Source organism: Schistocerca piceifrons, chromosome 2 (assembly GCF_021461385.2).
Source record: "Schistocerca piceifrons isolate TAMUIC-IGC-003096 chromosome 2, iqSchPice1.1, whole genome shotgun sequence".
NCBI classification, from domain to species: domain Eukaryota; kingdom Metazoa; phylum Arthropoda; class Insecta; order Orthoptera; family Acrididae; genus Schistocerca; species Schistocerca piceifrons.
This window is the reverse complement of record NC_060139.1, coordinates 180621856-180641979: the sequence shown is the minus strand read 5'-3', so window position 1 is coordinate 180641979 and position 20124 is coordinate 180621856. Positions and strand designations below refer to the sequence as shown.

Below are 20124 nucleotides of genomic sequence, written 5' to 3'. Positions count from 1 at the left end.
CACACAAAACCCTTCACTAAAAAGCTTCTTATCTATGAGCAAAGGAGAGCATTGAGATGTTTGCTGATGCGATTTAAGTTAACTGAGTGTTAGACCCCACACTTTACTTAATTTAAAACCTCTGTCCCTATTGATTGTATTATCCACCATTCTAATCTCAATTGTTTTCCGTATTCCACTGTCCCAGAAATTTGGCACCTGCATCACAATGTTGGCTATATTAGTCTGGGGTGGCTATATTAGTCTCATGTAATACTTATGTTCTTTACATATTTGTCTAATCATTCTTATGGTCTCTCTTGTAACATTTTCATCAATTAAACTTTTTTTATGCTTCTGCAAAGCTTTTTCTTAGATTTGAATTTTTATTGACTGTTTCATTAGTTATCAACATCAGGAAGCAGTCAACTGGTAGTGACCAATGTGTACTTTGCAGTTTGGTAGGAGTCAAAAGAGTGAACAATGAAGTCAGCATTCAACAACTAGTGAAGTTGTCAAAATTTCATGAAACAGAAAATGACAAATTGATTGGAACTCCAAAAACTTATAAACTTTCAGATATAAAGATAGAAGGATCATAATGTCCCCAACAATTTTATGAAAAACTAGCTGGAGAGAGAGGCTTATCAGTACCAGTAACTACACATCATTTGTCTTCACTTTTGTGAATGGGTGTCACTATAGCATGTTTATATTTAAATATTTTAGCCTGATGGGGAATGTTTAATACTTGCTAACAAAAACAGTACCATCAATTAGCAACTCTTTCACTTCTAGAAGAGTTTTCTACGTATTGGTTTGAGCACTGGCTTGTTATCACCTAATGTGGACACCTGCACTGACTGCAACATCTTCAAAATGCTAACAAATGCTGTGTTACTTGAACCACCTGCCTGGTCCTGTACTGAATATTTCTGGCATGCTAGCAGTATTGAATTTTGTCACTTGAGTTTTGTCATCAACAACATTAACTGAATACAGTGATTGCAGAAAAATATAGAGATCTCCAATTTCTGGTTTGGAAGCTTCTTAGAAAACTGGTTCCTATAAGGATAAAACCACAGAGGTGTTATAATTTCTTTTTTCCATAAGAATTACATGACTGTTGTTAGTTTTCAAAGTGAGTTTATAAAGAACAATTGAAAAGTTTCCATTTGAGGGCATTGTTGTGATGTAGCAGGGGATTAGTGTGGCATTCATGTCTTTCCAGTGCATGTGTAGTAGATACAGAAATGTGAACTTTGGCAACATTATTACCTAATGCATTCAAATGGGACCAATGTGCTGTTGTTCTTTTCTTGGCTGCTAAAGGACAACATTGGTAGACATCCATTGGAGAATGAAGAATTTTTGTGGAGGAGCATGTCTGTCGAAAAGCACGACAGTGGAATGGTATGTACAGTTCTGTGCCGGATGCTGCTGCTTCATGATAATGCATGTTCCCAAATCCCAAATGTCATAAAGCAGAAGTCATGTCACATAAAGTGGGAGACACTCTAGGACCCATCCTATAGTCTTGATCTGTCCCACGTGATTAGCATGCCTTCAGTTCCTTAAATATGGCCTTCAATGGTCGATGATTCCTGTCAGATAAGCATGTCCAGCAAGTAGCTATGGACATCTTTATGCAGCAGGACATAGTGTTTTACCAAACAGCTATCTTCAACCTGGTGCATCAGTGGGCTCATTGTGTCAAAGCTCATGATGATTTTGCCTGTTGCCATAGAAGGTGTGGACTGTATGGCCTTCAAATGGAAATTTTGTTGTCGCCCCTTATAGTAAGCTATGATGAAAGTGATTCTGTTGTTCACTGTTACTTCATTGCTACCTACTCCCAAAACCTGCTTCTGGCATATACTTGTGATCCTCACCATATTAGTTTAAGAAAGCAATAAATCAGTTAATAGTTACATAGATAGATTTTTGTACCTCTTAACATGCTACTGTATGATGGACTGCAAATTACAGTGTTTAGTATTTTTCTTATGAGGAACATATACCAGCAACTACGTGGGTGCTTTATAATATTTTTGTAGTGCAAAGCACTCTATTAAAAGATCCAGTGAATGAGATATTCAAAAATTTATAATTTCATAGCCACTTTTTCTGATCCACAGCTGAATGAGACCTGTTTGGTAGCATCATGTATGATTTGTTCCTTATACAGTAAAAGTCTGAATGCTCAGTCACAAAAGGAACACATTAATTCTCTGTAATATTTACACCACAAAAATAATATTACAACAAAGCAACTTTTGCCATTGTATTAGTAACTTATTGAAGATTTTCTTAAGTTTTTAACAACTTCTTGTGAACTAAAGATAGTTGGCTGAATTTTTAGATATAAATTTAAAAAAAACAACAACAACTTAAACATTAGTGTCATGCAATATTTTGTGTAATGTAATATCTTGTACAGACATCTTTTATTAACCTGACACGTTCCACATCATTACAAAGTGTCGTATTCATGATCTATGGAACAAGTATTAATCTAATCTAATCTAATCTAATCTGACTGTCTGAAGCTGAGGTATGCTAATGGAATCATTGTAAATCAAGATAAATTCACATTGCAGCTAAACTGAAGTAGATACCAGCTGTCATTTGTCTATATATATAAAGGCCAGTGCAAGGTCAAGGAGGGATTTTTTTTAACTTAGTGAGATTGAAGTTGTTATTTGAGAGCAAGCATGTCAGTTGTTACAGAGGTGGTGCGCAAAGTTGTGGATAAATGGAGGGATATGAAAATAATATTGGTGAGTCACAGCTGGAATCGATAGACTCATACAAATACCTGAGTGTAACATTTAACAGGGACATGAAATGGGACAATCACATCAGCTCAGTCATAAGTGAAGCAGGTGGTAGACTTCAGTTTATTGGTAGAGTACAGGGGAAGTGCAATCAGTCTACAAAGGAGATTACTTGCAAATCACTTATGTGACCAGTTCTAGAATGTTGCTCACATGTGGGACCCGTACCAAATAGGACTAATAGGGGATACTGAACATTTACAGAGGTCAGCATGAATGGTTGCAGTTTTGTTTGACCCATAGGAGAGTGTCACAGAGATGTTGAAAGATCTGAAAAGGCAGCCTCTTTGAGGGAAGATGGAAACTATCCAGAGAAAGTCTGCCAAAAAAGTTTCAAGGGCCAACTTTAAATGATGGCTCTAGGAATCTACTAATCCCCCCACCCTCCATATATTGTTCCCATAGGGATCATGAGGACAAGGTTAGATTAACTGCAGCATGCTCACAGGCGTGTAAAGAATCAGTTTTCCAGTGCCCCATAGATGAATGTAATGGGAAAAAGCCCTGACAGCTGATACAGTTGGACATATCCTCAGCCATGCACATCCCAGTAATTTGCAGAGCATGGAAGCAGGTGTAGATGTAAGTGTTGGGCAGTAATATTGTATCATAATTTTATGGTTTTCTCGAGCTACAGAATAAGACAGATGAAAATGAAGAATGCTAGTACAGTTTGTCATCTGCCTGGGTCATGCCTACTGGGGTGTGGAGTAAAATGAAATGACCATTTATGCCTATGCATATTTATTAAAAAAAAGAACCATAGCAAAGACAGGGTGTAAGACATGCACACCAGTTTTTTTTTTTTTTTTTTTTTTTTTACTATACTACTGGGTGGTTATAATTAAAGTGCTGCTACTCACAGAGAGCCAGTGTTAGCTGCAATTATCACATGCCAATGAAATTTGGTAGATATTCTAACGCATTAATGTGGGACCAATTTTGGTCACCAAATTCAAATCTGGTGCTGTGAATGCAAGAAAGACATACTGAAGTGTTCCCACATGTAATGGATTAGGAGTTGGATGTGGGCAGAAAAGGTAACAAATGAGAATTGCGTAATGCTGATTTTATTACTAATGCCACTATACAATTTGTTCAGTATGAGTACTGAAGCCATTGACAAGATGCTGCATCCATATAATGACATGATCAACAGTTGCTCGCAACAGTTCTGGTGGGACCTGAGCAACATGTTCCTGCATATTGGCCTACACTTGAGGTACAGACTGAACACATTCCTCGTAAATGTGTTCTTTTAGATATCTACAGGGCCAAAAGGCACATGGATTTAGATGAGGTGATCTTGTAGGAAAACCTCTGGAGTTAACATATTCATGGAAGGTTACAGTAAGCAGATCTTTCAATGGGCATTTGACATGAGGTGGTGCCCCATATTGCATGAAAACAGTGGTTTCTATACAGCTCCTCTCTTCCAAAGCAGAAAACACATGCTGTACAAGGAGGTCTTGATAATGTGCAGATGTCACAATATACCTCATAGGACCTCTGGGTGTATTCTCTTCAAAGAAGAATGGACTGAGAATAAAGGTGTTTATCAATCCATACCACAGTCACATATGGTGAGTGCAATGGCTCTTCATACACAACATGCAGCTTAACCACAAATCTGACAGTTCTGTGTATTCACTGCATCCTGTAGTGTAAAATGTGCCTCATCACTCCACAAAATATTGCCCAGCTACACGTCTTCAACATCAGTCCATGCCAGAAACCAAAGAGCAAATTCAGAACACTGCCATGGATCATGAGGTTTCAATTGCTACACTGTCTGGATCTTGTAAAAGTATCAGTGTAAAATAGACCACAAAACTTTCTGTACTGTTGGATATGTGTGTGTGTGCGAGTGTATACCCGTCCTTTTTTCCCCCTAAGGTAAGTCTGTCTGCTCCCGGGATTGGAATGACTCCTTACCTTCTCCCTTAAAACCCACATCCTTTCGTCTTTCCCTCTCCTTTCCTCTTTCCTGATGAGGCAACAGTTTGTTGCGAAAGCTTGAATTTTGTGTGTATGTTTGTGTTTGTGTGTCTATCGACGTGCCAGCACTTTCGTTTGGTAAGTCACATCATCTTTGTTTTTAGATATATTTTTCCCACGTGGAATGTTTCCCTCTATTAATTCAAATAGTGTAGAGAGATAGATATGCACCTGGTGGCCAAAATTGGAACTAATATTTTCCTGTTGTAATCAGTTTCATATTAAAACATATGATATCTACAAAGTTTCAATGCCATATGATAATTGCAGCAAACGCTGTGCCTACATGAGTAGCTGCAGTTTAATCATAACCTCCTGGTACTTAATGTGTAGTGCTCATAATGCTGAGTACCACCAGAGTAATTATTATTAACTCACCTGAAGTCTTCTGGTACTGTATAAGCAAAAACATTTCCATAGCTGCCATTATACGCAGTAACAATTATTTCTTTTACACCATCAAGGTTAATATCCCAGTAATATAAATCAAAAGGTTGACCGATTGTATCATCTACAACCACTTCTTGTAACTGCAACAAACAGTTATATCATATACATTAGAAGCCTTGCAAATTTTATTGTTAAAATAAGTAACAGAGTAACTATGATTCAGGTATTTGTGCAAATATATCTAACATATGCACACCAATTCAGGAGATCTGCAAAGTGCTCTTGCAGTATTTTGCAGTAGATGCAGTCATTGACTGCTGGAACACCTGGGAGGTGCACATAGCATTGAGAAAACGTCACCTTGGGTTGTATTGCACACCCAGCATTCAAATGTTTTAGCCATAGTATTTCCAGTTTCTTATTAAGAAACTACAAAATAGTTACTGATAGCTTTTGAGAACAGATAACCACTCACCACACACGGAAAATACAGCAAATTCACAAAGAAGGAAGATATAAATAGTTAGAGACCACTGCTCATATCGTAAACTTAAGTTCTCAGCAGGCCTCTCTTCTCTTTGTTCTGTTGCTGCAGTTTGGCTGGAATGAGTACTGTTCTCAATTTGAGTGGATGGAGGAACAAATATATTGGAGAATGGGCATGAGGCAGAAGAGAAACAGTTATCCTTATCTCCAGTTACTGTAAGCGAAGTCATAAGAGTAATTAGATCATTAAAAAATAAAAATTCTGCTGGTGTGGACAATATTTCTAGTAAAATACTGAAACACTGTTATAAATTTGTTAGTCCCATCTTATGCAACATATACAATGCATCCCTACAAGATGGGATTGTCCCTGACAGACTTAAGTTGGCTGTAGTGATTCCTCTCTTTAAAAAAGGGGATAAAAGTATTGTTACAAACTATCGCCCAATATCCCTATTAACTACCTTCTCGAAAATTCTAGAAAAACTCATGCACAGGAGGATTGTAGACCATCTCAACTTCCACAGTATCTTAAGCAAAAATCAGTTTGGTTTTAGTGCCGGTCTTTGTACTGAACAGGCAATATTCTCTTTCAGCAACCAAGTTTTGGAAGCCGTTAACAAAAAAATGTCTCCAGTGGGTATTTTTTGTGATCTTACGAAAGCCTTTGACTGTGTAAACCACCAAATTCTTTGGAAAAAGGCATAATACTATGGTTTAGGTGGTACTGTTGGCTTGTGGCTACAATCATATCTACAGGATCGGATGCAGACTGTAATGCTAAATGGCTCTTCTGGAGAACCTGCCTCGTCTGAATGGGGCACGATAACGTGTGGTGTGCCTCAAGGCTCCGTTTTGGGCCCACTGCTTTTCCTCATCTCTATTAATGATCTTTCTCTTTGTTTTGAGACAAACAGCAAATTTACCCTGTTTGACAATGATACCACAATTCTAATTGACGATTTGATTGATCATGATCTTGAAAAAACTACAAATACTGTTTTTAATGACATCTTAAATCGGTTCTCCTCAAATGGTCTCTCACTCAATGCAGATAAAACTCATTATATGAGGTTCCATACATCACAAAGTAATCCCGATGAAATTGACATAAAATGTAGAGATCAACCAATACAGAAAGTTGAAGACACAAAATTCCTGGGTGCTTACATAGACAGTAAATGTAATTGGTCAGTTCACATTCTTCATCTATGTAAAAAACTTAGCTCGGCAACATTTGCATTACGGGTAATTTCTTCAGTGGCTGAAGTTGACACTATTAAAGTTGCCTACTTTGGCTACTTCCACTCATTGATGTCATATGCTATCATATTCTGGGGGAACCAACCACTTGCAAAAAAAGTTTTCACCATCCAAAAAAAAGCAATCAGAATAATGTGTGGGGTCCATCAAAGACACCCTTGCAGGCACTTGTTTCAGAAGATAGGTATCCTAACAACTGCCTCACAGTATATTTTTTCCTTGCTGACCATTGTGTGCAAAAATTATTCCATCTACCAAGACAACAGTAAATTCCATGGTTATAACACCAGAAACAAAAACAATCTACATTTAGAAATGAAACGTCTCACTCTGGTACAAAAAGGAGTTTACTACTCCAGCATTAAGTTGTTCAATGCTCTACCACTACATATCAAATGTGTTCATACAGAACTGCCAAAATTTAAACAAGTTCTCAAAGATTACCTGACAGAGAAATCTTATTATACTGTGGATGAATACCTGAAAGAAAATGTATACCATCGCTAAACTTATTGCGTCTAGAAGTAGTTCAATTGATTTTATTGTGCATTTGGGCATTAGCACACTTTTTGTAACAACAGATTGGCTGTACATGTACTTACTCTTGTAGGCCTAATATCTGATTTAACTTTGTGCTCTTATCTTTAACCTTTATTTGAAACTCCTTTTTCTGTCAAATGGTTGTTATGTTATCTAGCTGACATTGTATCTGTTACTGTATTTATAGTATGTCTTACTTAAACTATGTACAATTTGCCATTGAATTGCCCTTGTATTTATTGTAAGTTTAAATTGAAACCTGTACAATTTGACACGTTCCATATCCTTGTGATTGACTCACTAACTGGATCTACGGAACAAGAAATAAATAAATAAATAAATACAGTATTGGAAAGACACGCTTCTAGGAGACATGGCAGCTCTTTCATTTGGGTATCATGATAGTGGCTAGCTTCCACATATGAAAGAGAGATGGTGAGAGGCAGGATCTGTACCGAAGACTGATGAGAAAATGGAGAAGCCAATGTTAGATATCATTTTGTCCACAAAGTTGACTTAGTAAGCTTTTGGGTGATTCACATTTTACCCTAGTTCCAGTGGAGGAGTGACGTGCATTTTATGAAAACAAATTTTCACACTTCCACACATTCAACAACATCAATATAAGATTCTGGTCATCTTATGATACAATTTGTAATTTCCATTGCAAGACAGAGAAAGTAATTAGTCTTTCCTTCTCATCCTATCCAGTAAGACTCCCCAACCCAGGGTTCTGGTGACTTTTCTGAACTTTACCCCTTTTCCTAAATCTCTCCAGTCCTTCTTCACCCCCCTTCCTTCCCCTTTAACTGTTCTGCCACAAGAGGGAGCCACTGGCTCCGAAACTTGTAAATATTAAATCTTTTTGTGTGTGTATTCTCCTGCCATCGCTCGGTGAGTAGATTTTTTATCTATCCATTTACATTACAAATATTTAGTCTAATATACAGGTCATGAGTAAGTAAACTTATGTTTTGTACAAGTAAACTACCATTAAATGTGAGCATAAAGAGATCCTATACTAACCACAGAAGGGTTTTGCCAGAAATTTGCATTGTCATTTCCATAGTATATTGTGACCTTTTCATTCCAGAATTCACCATTGAGCTGGACATCATAGGCTGTTCCACCAACTGGCAATTGCTCAATCTGAAAATGTATATCAGCTCCATCTTCGTTTATCATATGCTGAGTCCATCCTTCCAACTGACTGTTACCTGGATTCTCAAGCCACAGGAACTGTTTTGTTACACTGCCTGAAGCATTGTCATTGAACATAATTGTGGTAAATTGAAAAACAATAAATGATTATAATTATAATCAGAAGCTCTAGTAATATTAACAAAGGAAAACTTGACAGATAAAACTAATAAACTATGAGACAGAATTGCTGGTCATTACCTATCTCCAGGAAGCAAAGTGTATTAAGTAGCGCATATAAAGGTACAATGGAAGCACTAAGTAGTTTTGGGTACTAAAGATATTTATGTACACTCTTCCTCAGTACAGGTGAGCGTCTCTCATATTCGGGTCCAAGAGGCATAATTTTTTTTTTTTTTTTAACTCAACACACCCCTTAGTCCTCCCTGAAAATGGAATAATTAGTTCTGAAAACTAGTAGTGTGCCTATTGGCAGTACCATACATTTTGCTTCCTGAAAGTAAGTACCAGCCATCAGTACTAAAGTAATATTATAATTTATACTATTGAAACAAATGCCAATGTTTCAAAGGAAACTGAAGCATACCTAAGAGTCCAGTGTGGAAACGAGCAGTCACAGCATCTGAAAGGCCATCACCATTAACATCTCTCCAAATTATTCGATGGTAAGAATAGTCTTGATCCTATTAAAACAAAGAAATTATGTATGCAGCACCTACTACTCAAACATTACATTTGTATAATATAAATAACTTGTTCTGCTAATCTTTAACATAATTCAGTAACTTGAAGTTATTACTAGTATATAAATACTTCTTTAATAGTGAAATTTAACTTCACGCTGTCAACTGTTCACCTTTTACTTTAAACAGAATTTCTATACATTAGTTACAATTAGTACCAAGTAATAAGTACACTAAACATTTGTGTCACTTCAGCCAATGTTTGTAATATTTTGATAATAATAATAGTACATTCAACTTACATCTAATGAAGCAATATTATATGGTCCATCAAATGGCTCTTGATCAGTGAAGTAGATGTTCAAACAACCTTTCGTTTTGGTGGGTACAAGAAAACCTGATGTCCAAATTATTCCCTCACGACCCGCTATAGAACCTGTAGTACATTGAAAAGAACACAGTGTAGATATAATAGGCTAAAATGTTTAATATTAGGATAAATTTTCCTATTATTTGTAGATCTTACATTTATTTGTTTCATTTTCACCAAGAAATATTGGAGGGTGCTATGTCAGTTGATTCATATTTGGAAGAAACAGAGACGAAGTCGAGTAAATCGACATTCTGAAATAAATTTTCTCTTTGTGTCTTATGTTTCTAGATATTGTTTTCACCACTGACCACAGGTAGTGGAATAGTAATCTATAACATGTTAATAAAGTTTTTTGACTAAAACAAAATCCTCACTAGTACCCAGAATGTTTTCAAAAAAAATAAATCTACAACTAGTGCCATCTATGATTTTCTACAGAAAGCCCTAGAAATAATGGACAAAAATCAAAATGCTACAACCATCTCATCATTAAGATAGCAATAGCTCATAATTCAAAAATTGTCAGATTTTACTTACTTGTTTCTACAGTTTAGAAAATGTGTCCCACATAGGGTGAAAAGTCCCATGCAACAATGAAAACTCCAGGTAGGAATATCAAGAATGTAGGAAAAGACAGATTGCTACCTATCAGGCTGTCCCGAGATACTGAAGTTGGCGGTTGTGTGTGCATGAGGTCTGCTTACTTATACTTGTGAATGGTGTGTGTGTCTCTTTTACAGATGAAGGCTGTGGCCAAAAGCTATATGTAAGTGTCTCTTAAATGTGACTGTCTTCAACTTGATGTGTCTTCTTTATGGTAAAGTAGCAACCTGTCTTTTCCTACAGTGTTGAAAGCCCCATACAAGGCATGGCTAGACTGGTGCTGAAAAGCCTTATGAGTGAACGAAAACAAGCTTGTGAAAATGTTTGCAAACTTTGAATACCTTGAAAATGATCATAGTTTCTTGGAAAGTGTGATAATATGTGATGAATCTTTGTTCTTCACTTATGATCCAGAAACTAAATCCCTATCCATGCATTGGAAGGGTCCAACTTCAATGAGCATGAAAGAAATTCAAATGAGCAAATCCGCAAATCGAGATTCAAAGTGATGATGACTGTTCCCCCCCCCCTCCCCCCCCCCCCCCCGCCTCCCCGACATTCATGGAACTATTTACCTTCACTGGGTTCCTGAAGATCAAACTGTTAATCAGCATTACAACCTTGAGGTTCTTGCTCAATTCCATGAAAAAATAAGAAAAAAAAACAAACCGTATCATGAAAGAACAAGTCATGGGTTCTCCATAAAGATAACGCACCAGCTCATACTGTACTGCCTGTTAAGATGTTTCTAGCAAAGTACAGCAGCCCAATACTAGACAACCCATCTTATTTCCCTGATCTAGCACCATGTGATTCTTATTTATTCCCAATGTTAAATTTGATATAGAAGATTTCAATTGATTGAAATAGTGAAAGAAAAAGTGGCACACATCATCAAGGAGCTCACAGAAAAAGACTTCCAACACTGTTTCCATAAATGTAAAATCTGCATAGAGCATTGCATGGAAAGAGAAGCAGAATATATTGAGGGTGACAATAACTCAATGTGTATGTTTTTGAAATAAAATGCTTTACAGCAATAGTCTCATTATTTTACAGCCACACCTCATATCTTAATACATGTTTGCTTAGCTCTTCTGTAGCAAAGTATCAAAACCTCATATCTTATAACATTGAAATCTTATGGGTACGAAACATTCTAATTCAGTAGGACATACCATGCTTCTTTAATTGTTGGGTGTGTGTAATAATTATTTAGACACAGAAACAAACACAAACACACACACAAAATTCAAGCTTTCGGAACCCACGGTTGCTTCATCAGGAAAGAGGGAAGGTGAGGGAAAGACGAAAGGATGTGGGTTTTAAGGGAGAGGGTAAGGAGTCATTCCAATCCCGGGAGCGGAAAGACTTACCTTAAGGGGAAAAAAGGACAGGTATACACTCGCACACACACACATATCCATCCGCACATATACAGACACAAGCAGACATATGTAAAGGCAAAGGACACAAAATTATGAGCTCATTACATCAGAGGAATCTGAAGGCTCACATAAGAAAACAGAGGATGAATATTGGTACCAATATGTCCAAAAAAGAATTAAGAAGCAAGATACTGGAAAAATAGAAAAAAATGACAATTTATAAACTACTGCCACTGTTGAAATTTAAGTGTTATTAGATAATGAGAGTCAAAGAAAAAGCCAAACTCAACAAGTTAACACTCTGAATAATGCTGTGGAGCCAGAACTTATGAATAAAGGGCATGAAATGACAATAAAGTGTGCTAAGAAAGGTGAAGCAGATCCTTCTGTGTGGAAAAGAAATGAAGCAAAAATTTTTAGAAGAAAGGCAAAGAAGATAAAAGTACTGTGTATAACAAAAAAGGAAAACAAACTGAAAGGGTCCATAATGCTTCTCAAAATTCTGTTGCAAATCAAAGACCAAGAGAATGTGCTCTTCAATATCTGAACCAAATCAAAATATATTTCTGTTAAATGTGTTGCAAAATTACAGTACAGCAAGTGGTATGACAATCATTCAAAAATATTTAGTTAAAGGACACCCCCAAATGAAATGTGATAGTGTTCATTCCTCCAGAGTGAATGAAGAAAGAGAAACAGGGTGCTCTGTTCACCAGCTGCTTATTTTGATGTGATAAAGGAAGCTCCTGCCCTGCATCATATGGTGGCTTGTGGGGTATCTATGTAGACGCAGATGTTGATGTAGAAGATGTGGCAGACAAGGTCAGTAAAAGATTAAGTATATATCTCATAACTTTTTTAGAAACTCTCTAAAATTCTGCACCATAAATCCATTCATCCAGGGAATACAGTAGGAGATTCATATGTTACACACTTATTGGCCCTCAGGTATATTCCATCTGCAAGTATTGAATAAAAACTGGATTTTGAAGAGGACTGGAAATTACCTGCAAAACACGCCGATACTGTAATCAGTAAAATAAAAAAAAAATCTTTTCACTAGTTCAGCTGTAATTTCTGCTTAACAGTATCATAGTTTCCAACAAACATTGCACATAATTTCAAACCTTAAAAAAATTCTCATTGACACCCACCACAAAGTAATAAAAGAAGAATCTTGATTCTTTACAACATTTTCACTATTCATGCAGTGAAACTTCAGCATCATGCATGCTATTTTGATTTATTACTTCTTTATTATTGACATCATTTGCAACATTTTTTACAGACAGTGTCCACATATTCCACTGAATGATCATCAAAATTTATATTATTATTTGACATATAGCTTAGAGGATATGATGTCATAAACATTGAGATGTGTGAGAAACTAACTTTTCTTAAATCAGGTTTTACATATTTGACATCAAATATTTAATACATTAATTCATCTGTAAGTTAATCACTGACATTAGTAGAGTAGAATATCTTGGGTGGGTGAATCGGGCACATCCTGCACCTACGTCTTTCATCCTGTGGCAAAGATTTGGGAGTGGCAGTGACATAGATATGGACAAGGGTGTTGTGTGGGTTGAGTGTGTGACAGAATATCATTTTAGGAGGATTGCGCTGAATTGTGGGTAGAATGTCCCTAATTCCAGGCATGATGATAGACAGTCAAATTTCAGTTGTTCATCAAAGGATTCATCCGAAGGCTAGAAAAGCTTTTATTGCTGTTGCTGTTGACATCTCAATGCTTCCACTGTTAGGTGAGTTATCTCCTTCACTCCTAAATTATTCAAATTCTACCAGAGCTTTCCTTACCATATTTATGCATTGGTAATTTATACAGAGTTAAAGTTCAACATTACTGCAGGTGAGGAAATATGATATGTATTGTAGTTAGAAAATAATATGTATTACCTTCGCATCATTAATGGACCAGAAAAGTTGAGTAAATTTGGTAATCTTGAATTAATACTACTTGAAGTGGTACTCACTGCTCATAAAATAGAGATCATTTGGCCAATAGTTTTCTTGATCTATTTTTGTTGGCACCCAGTTGTTGACATCATTTAACTGACTCCCAGGAGACTTGATGTAGTAAATATAATCTTTCTGTAAATTAAAAAAGCAAACTTGGCTGAAACAAAATCACAGTTAAGTGGATTACAGCAAATATGAATTTACACATTAACAAAAACTGATAAACAGAATTTCTTCATTGATATTTAACATTTCTCTCAGTGTTTCTTTACAAAGAAATAATACAGTTCTCGAAGTAGTTAGAGGCAATGAATCTGTCATGAAATCATGTTTCCATCATTTTTTATTTTAGGATTGATACAGTTTGTTAAATATTGTGTCATCAATTTATGATTAACTGCTGAAATAAATATGAAGTTCACAGAAAATCAATTAAATGTAGCTACTATGTTTGTTGCAGCTTTAATACTTTATTATAGGAAGTTACCTACATTGGTAGAAAAAAAAATTGGAATATAATATGATGTACATTTGAAGATAGACACCAACTATCCTGTTAGTAGCAATTTAAAAAGTTTAAAGCAATTTAAAAAGTTTAAAGAATCTGTACTGAGTGGTGGATCTAGGATTATACTCTGATCCCCCATAAATTGCTCCCATAGGGATCATGAAGACAAGAATGTCACTAACTACTGCACATACAAAGGCAATGAAGCAATCATTCTTCCTGCACTAAATATGTAAATGGAACAGGAAGGAAGCCCTCTTAACTGGTAAAATGAGAGGTGCCCTCAACATGCATTTCACAGTGTTTAAAAGAGTATGTCTGTAGCTGTAGATGTAGGATCTGTGTAGCAGATCGATAGTAAGGTTGATGAGCAAGCTTCAGGTAAACTCAAAAGTAAAAGTGAGCTACCAAAGCAATTCCTATGTACAAAGGAACATTTAAAGTGTGATATTTTTGGTATATGGAAAGATGTGTTGCACAAATAATGTAATATTTGCAACTGATAACAAATCATCATTATTTTTGTATGGGAGATTTATCAGTGATGTGGAAATTGTGTAACTGGAATCTAAAGTGAGCAAAAGAGTGATAATCAGCAGCTGCACACAAACAGTCATAAAAGTATGATAAAAGTATAGGAGTTGGACAAAAATATGGAAGAGCCAAAAAACACAACACATTACCATGAATAATATGGTTTAGGAAACCATTGGCATTAAAAGCAGATTCCAGTCATGTCAGAATGGATACGTAAAGTCCAGTATGATCCCATATTCCTAGATTTTGAGAAAGAATTTAATACAGTGCTCCACAGGAGACTGTTAATGAAGGTCTGAGCATACAGAATAGATTCTCAGATTTGTGAGTGGCTCAAAGACTTCTTAAATAAAAGAACCCAGTATGTTGTCATGGGTGATGAATGTTCATCAGGGAAGTTGTGTCATTAAGAGTGCCCCAAAAGGAAGTGTGATAGGACCAATATTGTTCTCTATACGCATAAGCAACCTGGTGGATATAGGGTAATCAGCAGTCTGCAACCATTTGCTGATTACATTGTAGTGTATGAAAAAGGTCATCATTGAATGACTGTGGGAGGATACAGGATGACTTAGACACAATTTCTATTTGGTGTGATGAATAACAGAGTGCTCAAAATGTATAAAAATATTAAGCTAATGCAAGTGAGTAGGAAAAACAATACTATAATGTTTAAAAATAGTATAGTGGAGTGCAGCTTGCTACAGTGTTGATTAAATATATAGATGTAACGTAGCAAAGCAGTATGAAATATTATGAACATGTAAGGGTGGTAGTAGGGAAGGTAAACTTTGGTTTATTGGGAGAATTCTCACCTGTAAAGAATACTTGTGTGACCCACTCTTGAGTACTGTTCAAGTGTTTTGGATCCTCACAGATCAGGTTGAAGGAAGACATTGAAGGAAATCAGAGGTGCTGCTAGATTTGCAACTGATAGGTTCGGTCAACATAAAAACACTATGGAGATGCTTCAGGAACTCAAATTAGAATTCCTGGATGGAAGACAATACTATTTTCAAAAAATTACTGAGAAAGTTTAGAGACCCAGTATTTGCAGCTGAATGCAAAATGATTCTACTGCCTCCAATGTACATCTTGCATAAGGGCTGTGAAGACAAGATAAATTAGAGCTCATATGGACACATTTGGACAGTCATTTTTCCCTTGATCCATTTGTGTGTGGAACAGGAAAGAGAATGATTTGAAGCAGTACAAGTTACCCTCTGCCACCCACCATTGCAAGCTTGTGGAGTATGTACGTCAATGTAGATCTTCTCAAAATATGTTATACCAGATCACATGCGTAAAACAGCTTGAAATGCCTGATTACCTTGCAAATGAGTTAATTTGTTAAAAGTTTTATGTTAAGCATGCAAGCAAGAAAAAGTTTAGAAAAAGTTTGAAATTATGTTTAAAGTTTGCTGGAAGTCACTAAGTGCCTCTTTCTCAAATACTGAATATAATTGGAGTAATTTGCACACCATGAATTACACTGCCTCAAGATATATACACAGTTTCTAACTTTAATACTTGTCTTATTGCATTAAATATTTAACCTAAGAATGTATGTCTTAATGACTAGGTTATGAGAGAATTTCAAATTTCTTAATTTGGCCAAAAATAACTTGAAATATTGGAAAAAGCTGTTGCCCCTGGAAGCTGTTAGATAGGCACTGTGAACCATGACTCAGGAACTGGATTACTTGGTTCATAATATATATGTGAGGAAGTATAAAGGGATTCAGCAAAAACTTTTTGATGCTTAAAAGGATATTTCATTACTATTTGGATACAGCTACTTTGAAAAATGTATCCACTGAATCCCAAAGGCATACTGATACTAAAGTAGCATGTACTCATTTCATATTACAGGTGAGTTTTCAGTTTCAGTTTTACTTTATAAAAGTAAGAAATTCGAGGACCTTCAAACATATTCCAAGTTATTTCAAAAGAAGAACTTTGATCTACTCAGTCACTCAGTGGCCAATCTGATGTGGTAGTAGAAGACAGCATAAGGAAAGCTGATGTTTTAAATTTTGCATTTAAAAGCTCATTCATGCAGGAGGATCATACAGACCATTGTACAGACTCTCATATGTAGGACATAGGTATACGCATCCTGGAATTGAGATGCAACTAAAAGAGTTGAAAACAAATAAGTTTCCAGGTCCAGATGAAATCTCAGTTCAGTTTTACAGAGAGTATGCTTCGGCACTGACCCCTTACTTAGCATGCATTTATCACAAATCTCCTGCCCAGCACAAAGTCCCAAGCAAATGGGAAAAAAACACAGTTGACTTACTTATACAAGCAGGGTAAATGAACAGACCCACAAAATTACAAATCAATGTCCTTAATATCAGTTTGCTGCAGAATTCTTAAAGCAGATTCTGCGTTTGCACGTAATGAATTTCCTTGAGACAGATAATTGTCTGTCCACAAATGAAAACTGTCTGCCCACAAATCAGCATGAATTTAGAAAGCATCATTCATACAAAACTCAGCTTGCTATTTTCTCACACAATATCCTGTGAACTGCATATTCCATATTCCTAGATTTCTGGATAGCATTTGACACAATGCCCCACAGTAGACTGATAATGAAAGTCTGATCATAGTGAATAGGTTCTCAGATACATAACTGGTACATAGTTCTGAATAGCAAGTGTTCATAAAAGATATAGGTTTCGTCAGGAGTGTCCCTGGGAAGTGTCATAGTTCAGCTCATGTTCTCTATATACATAAACAGTCCGAAGGATAGGGTGAGTAGTTGCCTTTGATTTTTTTCTGATGATGCTGTAGTTTATGGGAAGATGTTGTTCTTAAATGAATGTAGTAGGATACAGGATAAGTTATACATAATTTCTGATTTATGTGATGGATGTCAGCTTGTTCTAAATCTACGTCTACATATACAGCTATACTCTGCAAACCACTGTGAAGTGCATGGCAAAGGGAACATCCCACTGTACCAGTTATTAGGGCTTTTTCCTGTCGCATTCACATATGAAGTGTGGGAAAAATGATTGTTCAAATGCCACTATGCATGCTGTAATTAATATAATCTTATCCTCATGATCCCTCTGGGAGTGATACATTAGGTGTTATAGTGTATTCCTACAGCAAGTATTTAAAGCCAGTTCTTGAAATTGTAGACTGATTATGTTTCTCCAGCATTCTATCAATAAACCAAAGTCTGCTGTCTACTTTACCCACAGCTGAGTCTATGTGATGTCCCTGCTAAGAGTTAAACCCAAGTATTTGTATGCGCTTACAGATTCCAGATGTGACTCAATGATATTATATTCATAGGATACTAAGATTTTCATTTTGTGAAGTACACAATTTTACATTTGAACATTTAAAGCATGTTGTCTCTCAGTGCACCATTTTGAAATCCTATCAAGATCTGACTGAATATTGAACTGCTTCACTCAGACTGTTCTTCATTGCAGATAACTGCATCATCTGCAAAAAGTCTGAAGTTGCTATTAATATTGTCTATGAGGCCATTAATATACAACATGAACAGTAAGGGACCCAAGAGTTTGAATGAAGTATTAGCAGTATGCTACATGACACGGCCACACTGATTAAATATCTGAGGATAACTCTGCAAAATATGACACTGAATGAGCAAGTAAGGTCAGTGGTTTGAATTACTGTGAGAATTCTAGGAAACTGTAGCTCATCTATAATGGAGACCACATATAGAACACGTGTGCAACCCATTCTTGCATATTGCTTACATGTTTGGACAAAATGGAGACATCAAAACAATACAGAGGCATGCTGCTAAATTTTGTTACTATTACGTTTGCTCAGCATATGTGTATATGGAATTGGTCCATGAACTCATATGGGAAGCCATGGAGGCTAGACAACTTTCTTTTCACAAAACACTACAGTGAAAGTTAAGAGAACTGGCTTCTGTGAATGGCTATAGAATGATTCCACAGCTACCAACATGCATCTCAGTGTAAGGACTGTGAAGACAAGATAAGAGAAATTATGGTTCATACAGAGACACACTAACAGTCATTTTTCACTCACTTCATTTACATATAGAACAAGAAAAGGAATGAGTAGCTGTGGTACAAGATACCCACTGCTGTGCACCTTATGGTGGTTTGTGGAGTATGCATGTTGGTGTGTGCTGAACATGAAGAAAGAAGATGTTAGCTATTTGACTGCCACAAGGTTTATTAATGTGACAGGAGCCCTGATTGTACTGAAAGTACTACGTTTTTTCAAGGCAACTAAGTTTTCAGTAAAATGAAAAATGTTATCAAGACACTCATTTAATCACCGTGAAAACTGCAAAATTTAAGAATGTCCCTTTTTAAATTTCAGTTGCGTGAAATTCTTTTAATGGGAAGTTAGGAAGGAAACACATTGTGTGTTCTTCCTTAATGCACTTGTTACATCATTGCAGCACATATAATACTGCAAAACTGTACTCATTGTAAGATTGTTATCAATTAAAGTAATTACTTTCTAACACTGTACTCATTATAAGATTGTTATCAGTTAAAGTAATTACTTTCTATCCTGTATAAACTGACACAGTCAGAACTTAGTAATAAAGCAATGTTTTGGAGTTTACCTGTGCAAGAGAAAGAGGGTTGAAGTTGGAGATATACAGGGTGAACTGGTCAGCATAGTTCTCTGTTGCCTGCTCGGACTGGAAAACCCCAAGAAAAGCAGCTTGGCCCAAATAGAAGTTCCCCAACTCCTTTGGCAAAATATCAAAGGCAGTAGTGGCCACTGCAGTGAGAAGAACCAATGTCCCAGTGATCATCTTGGAGTTCTGCATGTCTTGCTGTGATCTGATGTCTCTTATAGAGAGACGTACCAACTGTGAGACAAATAATGATCATAGAAGTGCAAAGACACACCTTTTTCCATCTGTTTGAACATCTGCACTTAATTAAATGCTCATTGTTCACACAGCTGTGCCTGTGTAAACAGGTGCAAGCTCATGCATCATCCTGTAGTAGCAAACTGCAAACAAAATGTGCACTTTTTTTCATATGTGAAGAAAGATTTTGCTAGCAGCAGCAACCATCAACATCCATCTTTTGCAACATGGAAATACCTCTTTGCAGAACAACACTTTAGGATGCCACATATTCATCAGGTATTAATAAATAGGTAAAATATGGAATTCAATCCAACCAATGTGTGAGAGATTCTTTGTGTTCTCATACACAGCTTCAAGTTAGATTCCTCAAGTTTCCTTTTACACAATTACAATCAATTATTTTCCCTATCCCCTCAGTCATACACACTTACACAACAATAGTGTAAATAACAAAACAAAGAGGTTTTCAGTCTCTGATTTCAATATCATACAAATAATAACCTGAAGCATAATCAAGCACAATGAAAA

At 36.2% G+C, this 20124-nt stretch overlaps 1 protein-coding gene across 1 annotated transcript in view; it reads right to left on the bottom strand.

Annotated features, from left to right (window-relative positions):
• The window catches only part of LOC124776498, a 45163-nt gene extending 25576 nt beyond the window's left edge, over positions 1–19587 (bottom strand). Inside the window, exons 1-6 of the mRNA XM_047251516.1 lie at positions 19339–19587; positions 13702–13819; positions 9640–9773; positions 9241–9337; positions 8520–8749; positions 5193–5344 (exon numbers count right to left, since the gene is read on the bottom strand). Coding sequence (XP_047107472.1) covers positions 5193–5344; positions 8520–8749; positions 9241–9337; positions 9640–9773; positions 13702–13819; positions 19339–19548 — 941 coding nt within the window. The 5' untranslated portion in view covers positions 19549–19587. The remainder of the gene's footprint in view (positions 1–5192; positions 5345–8519; positions 8750–9240; positions 9338–9639; positions 9774–13701; positions 13820–19338) is intronic.
• Positions 19588–20124: the final 537 nt, after the last annotated feature.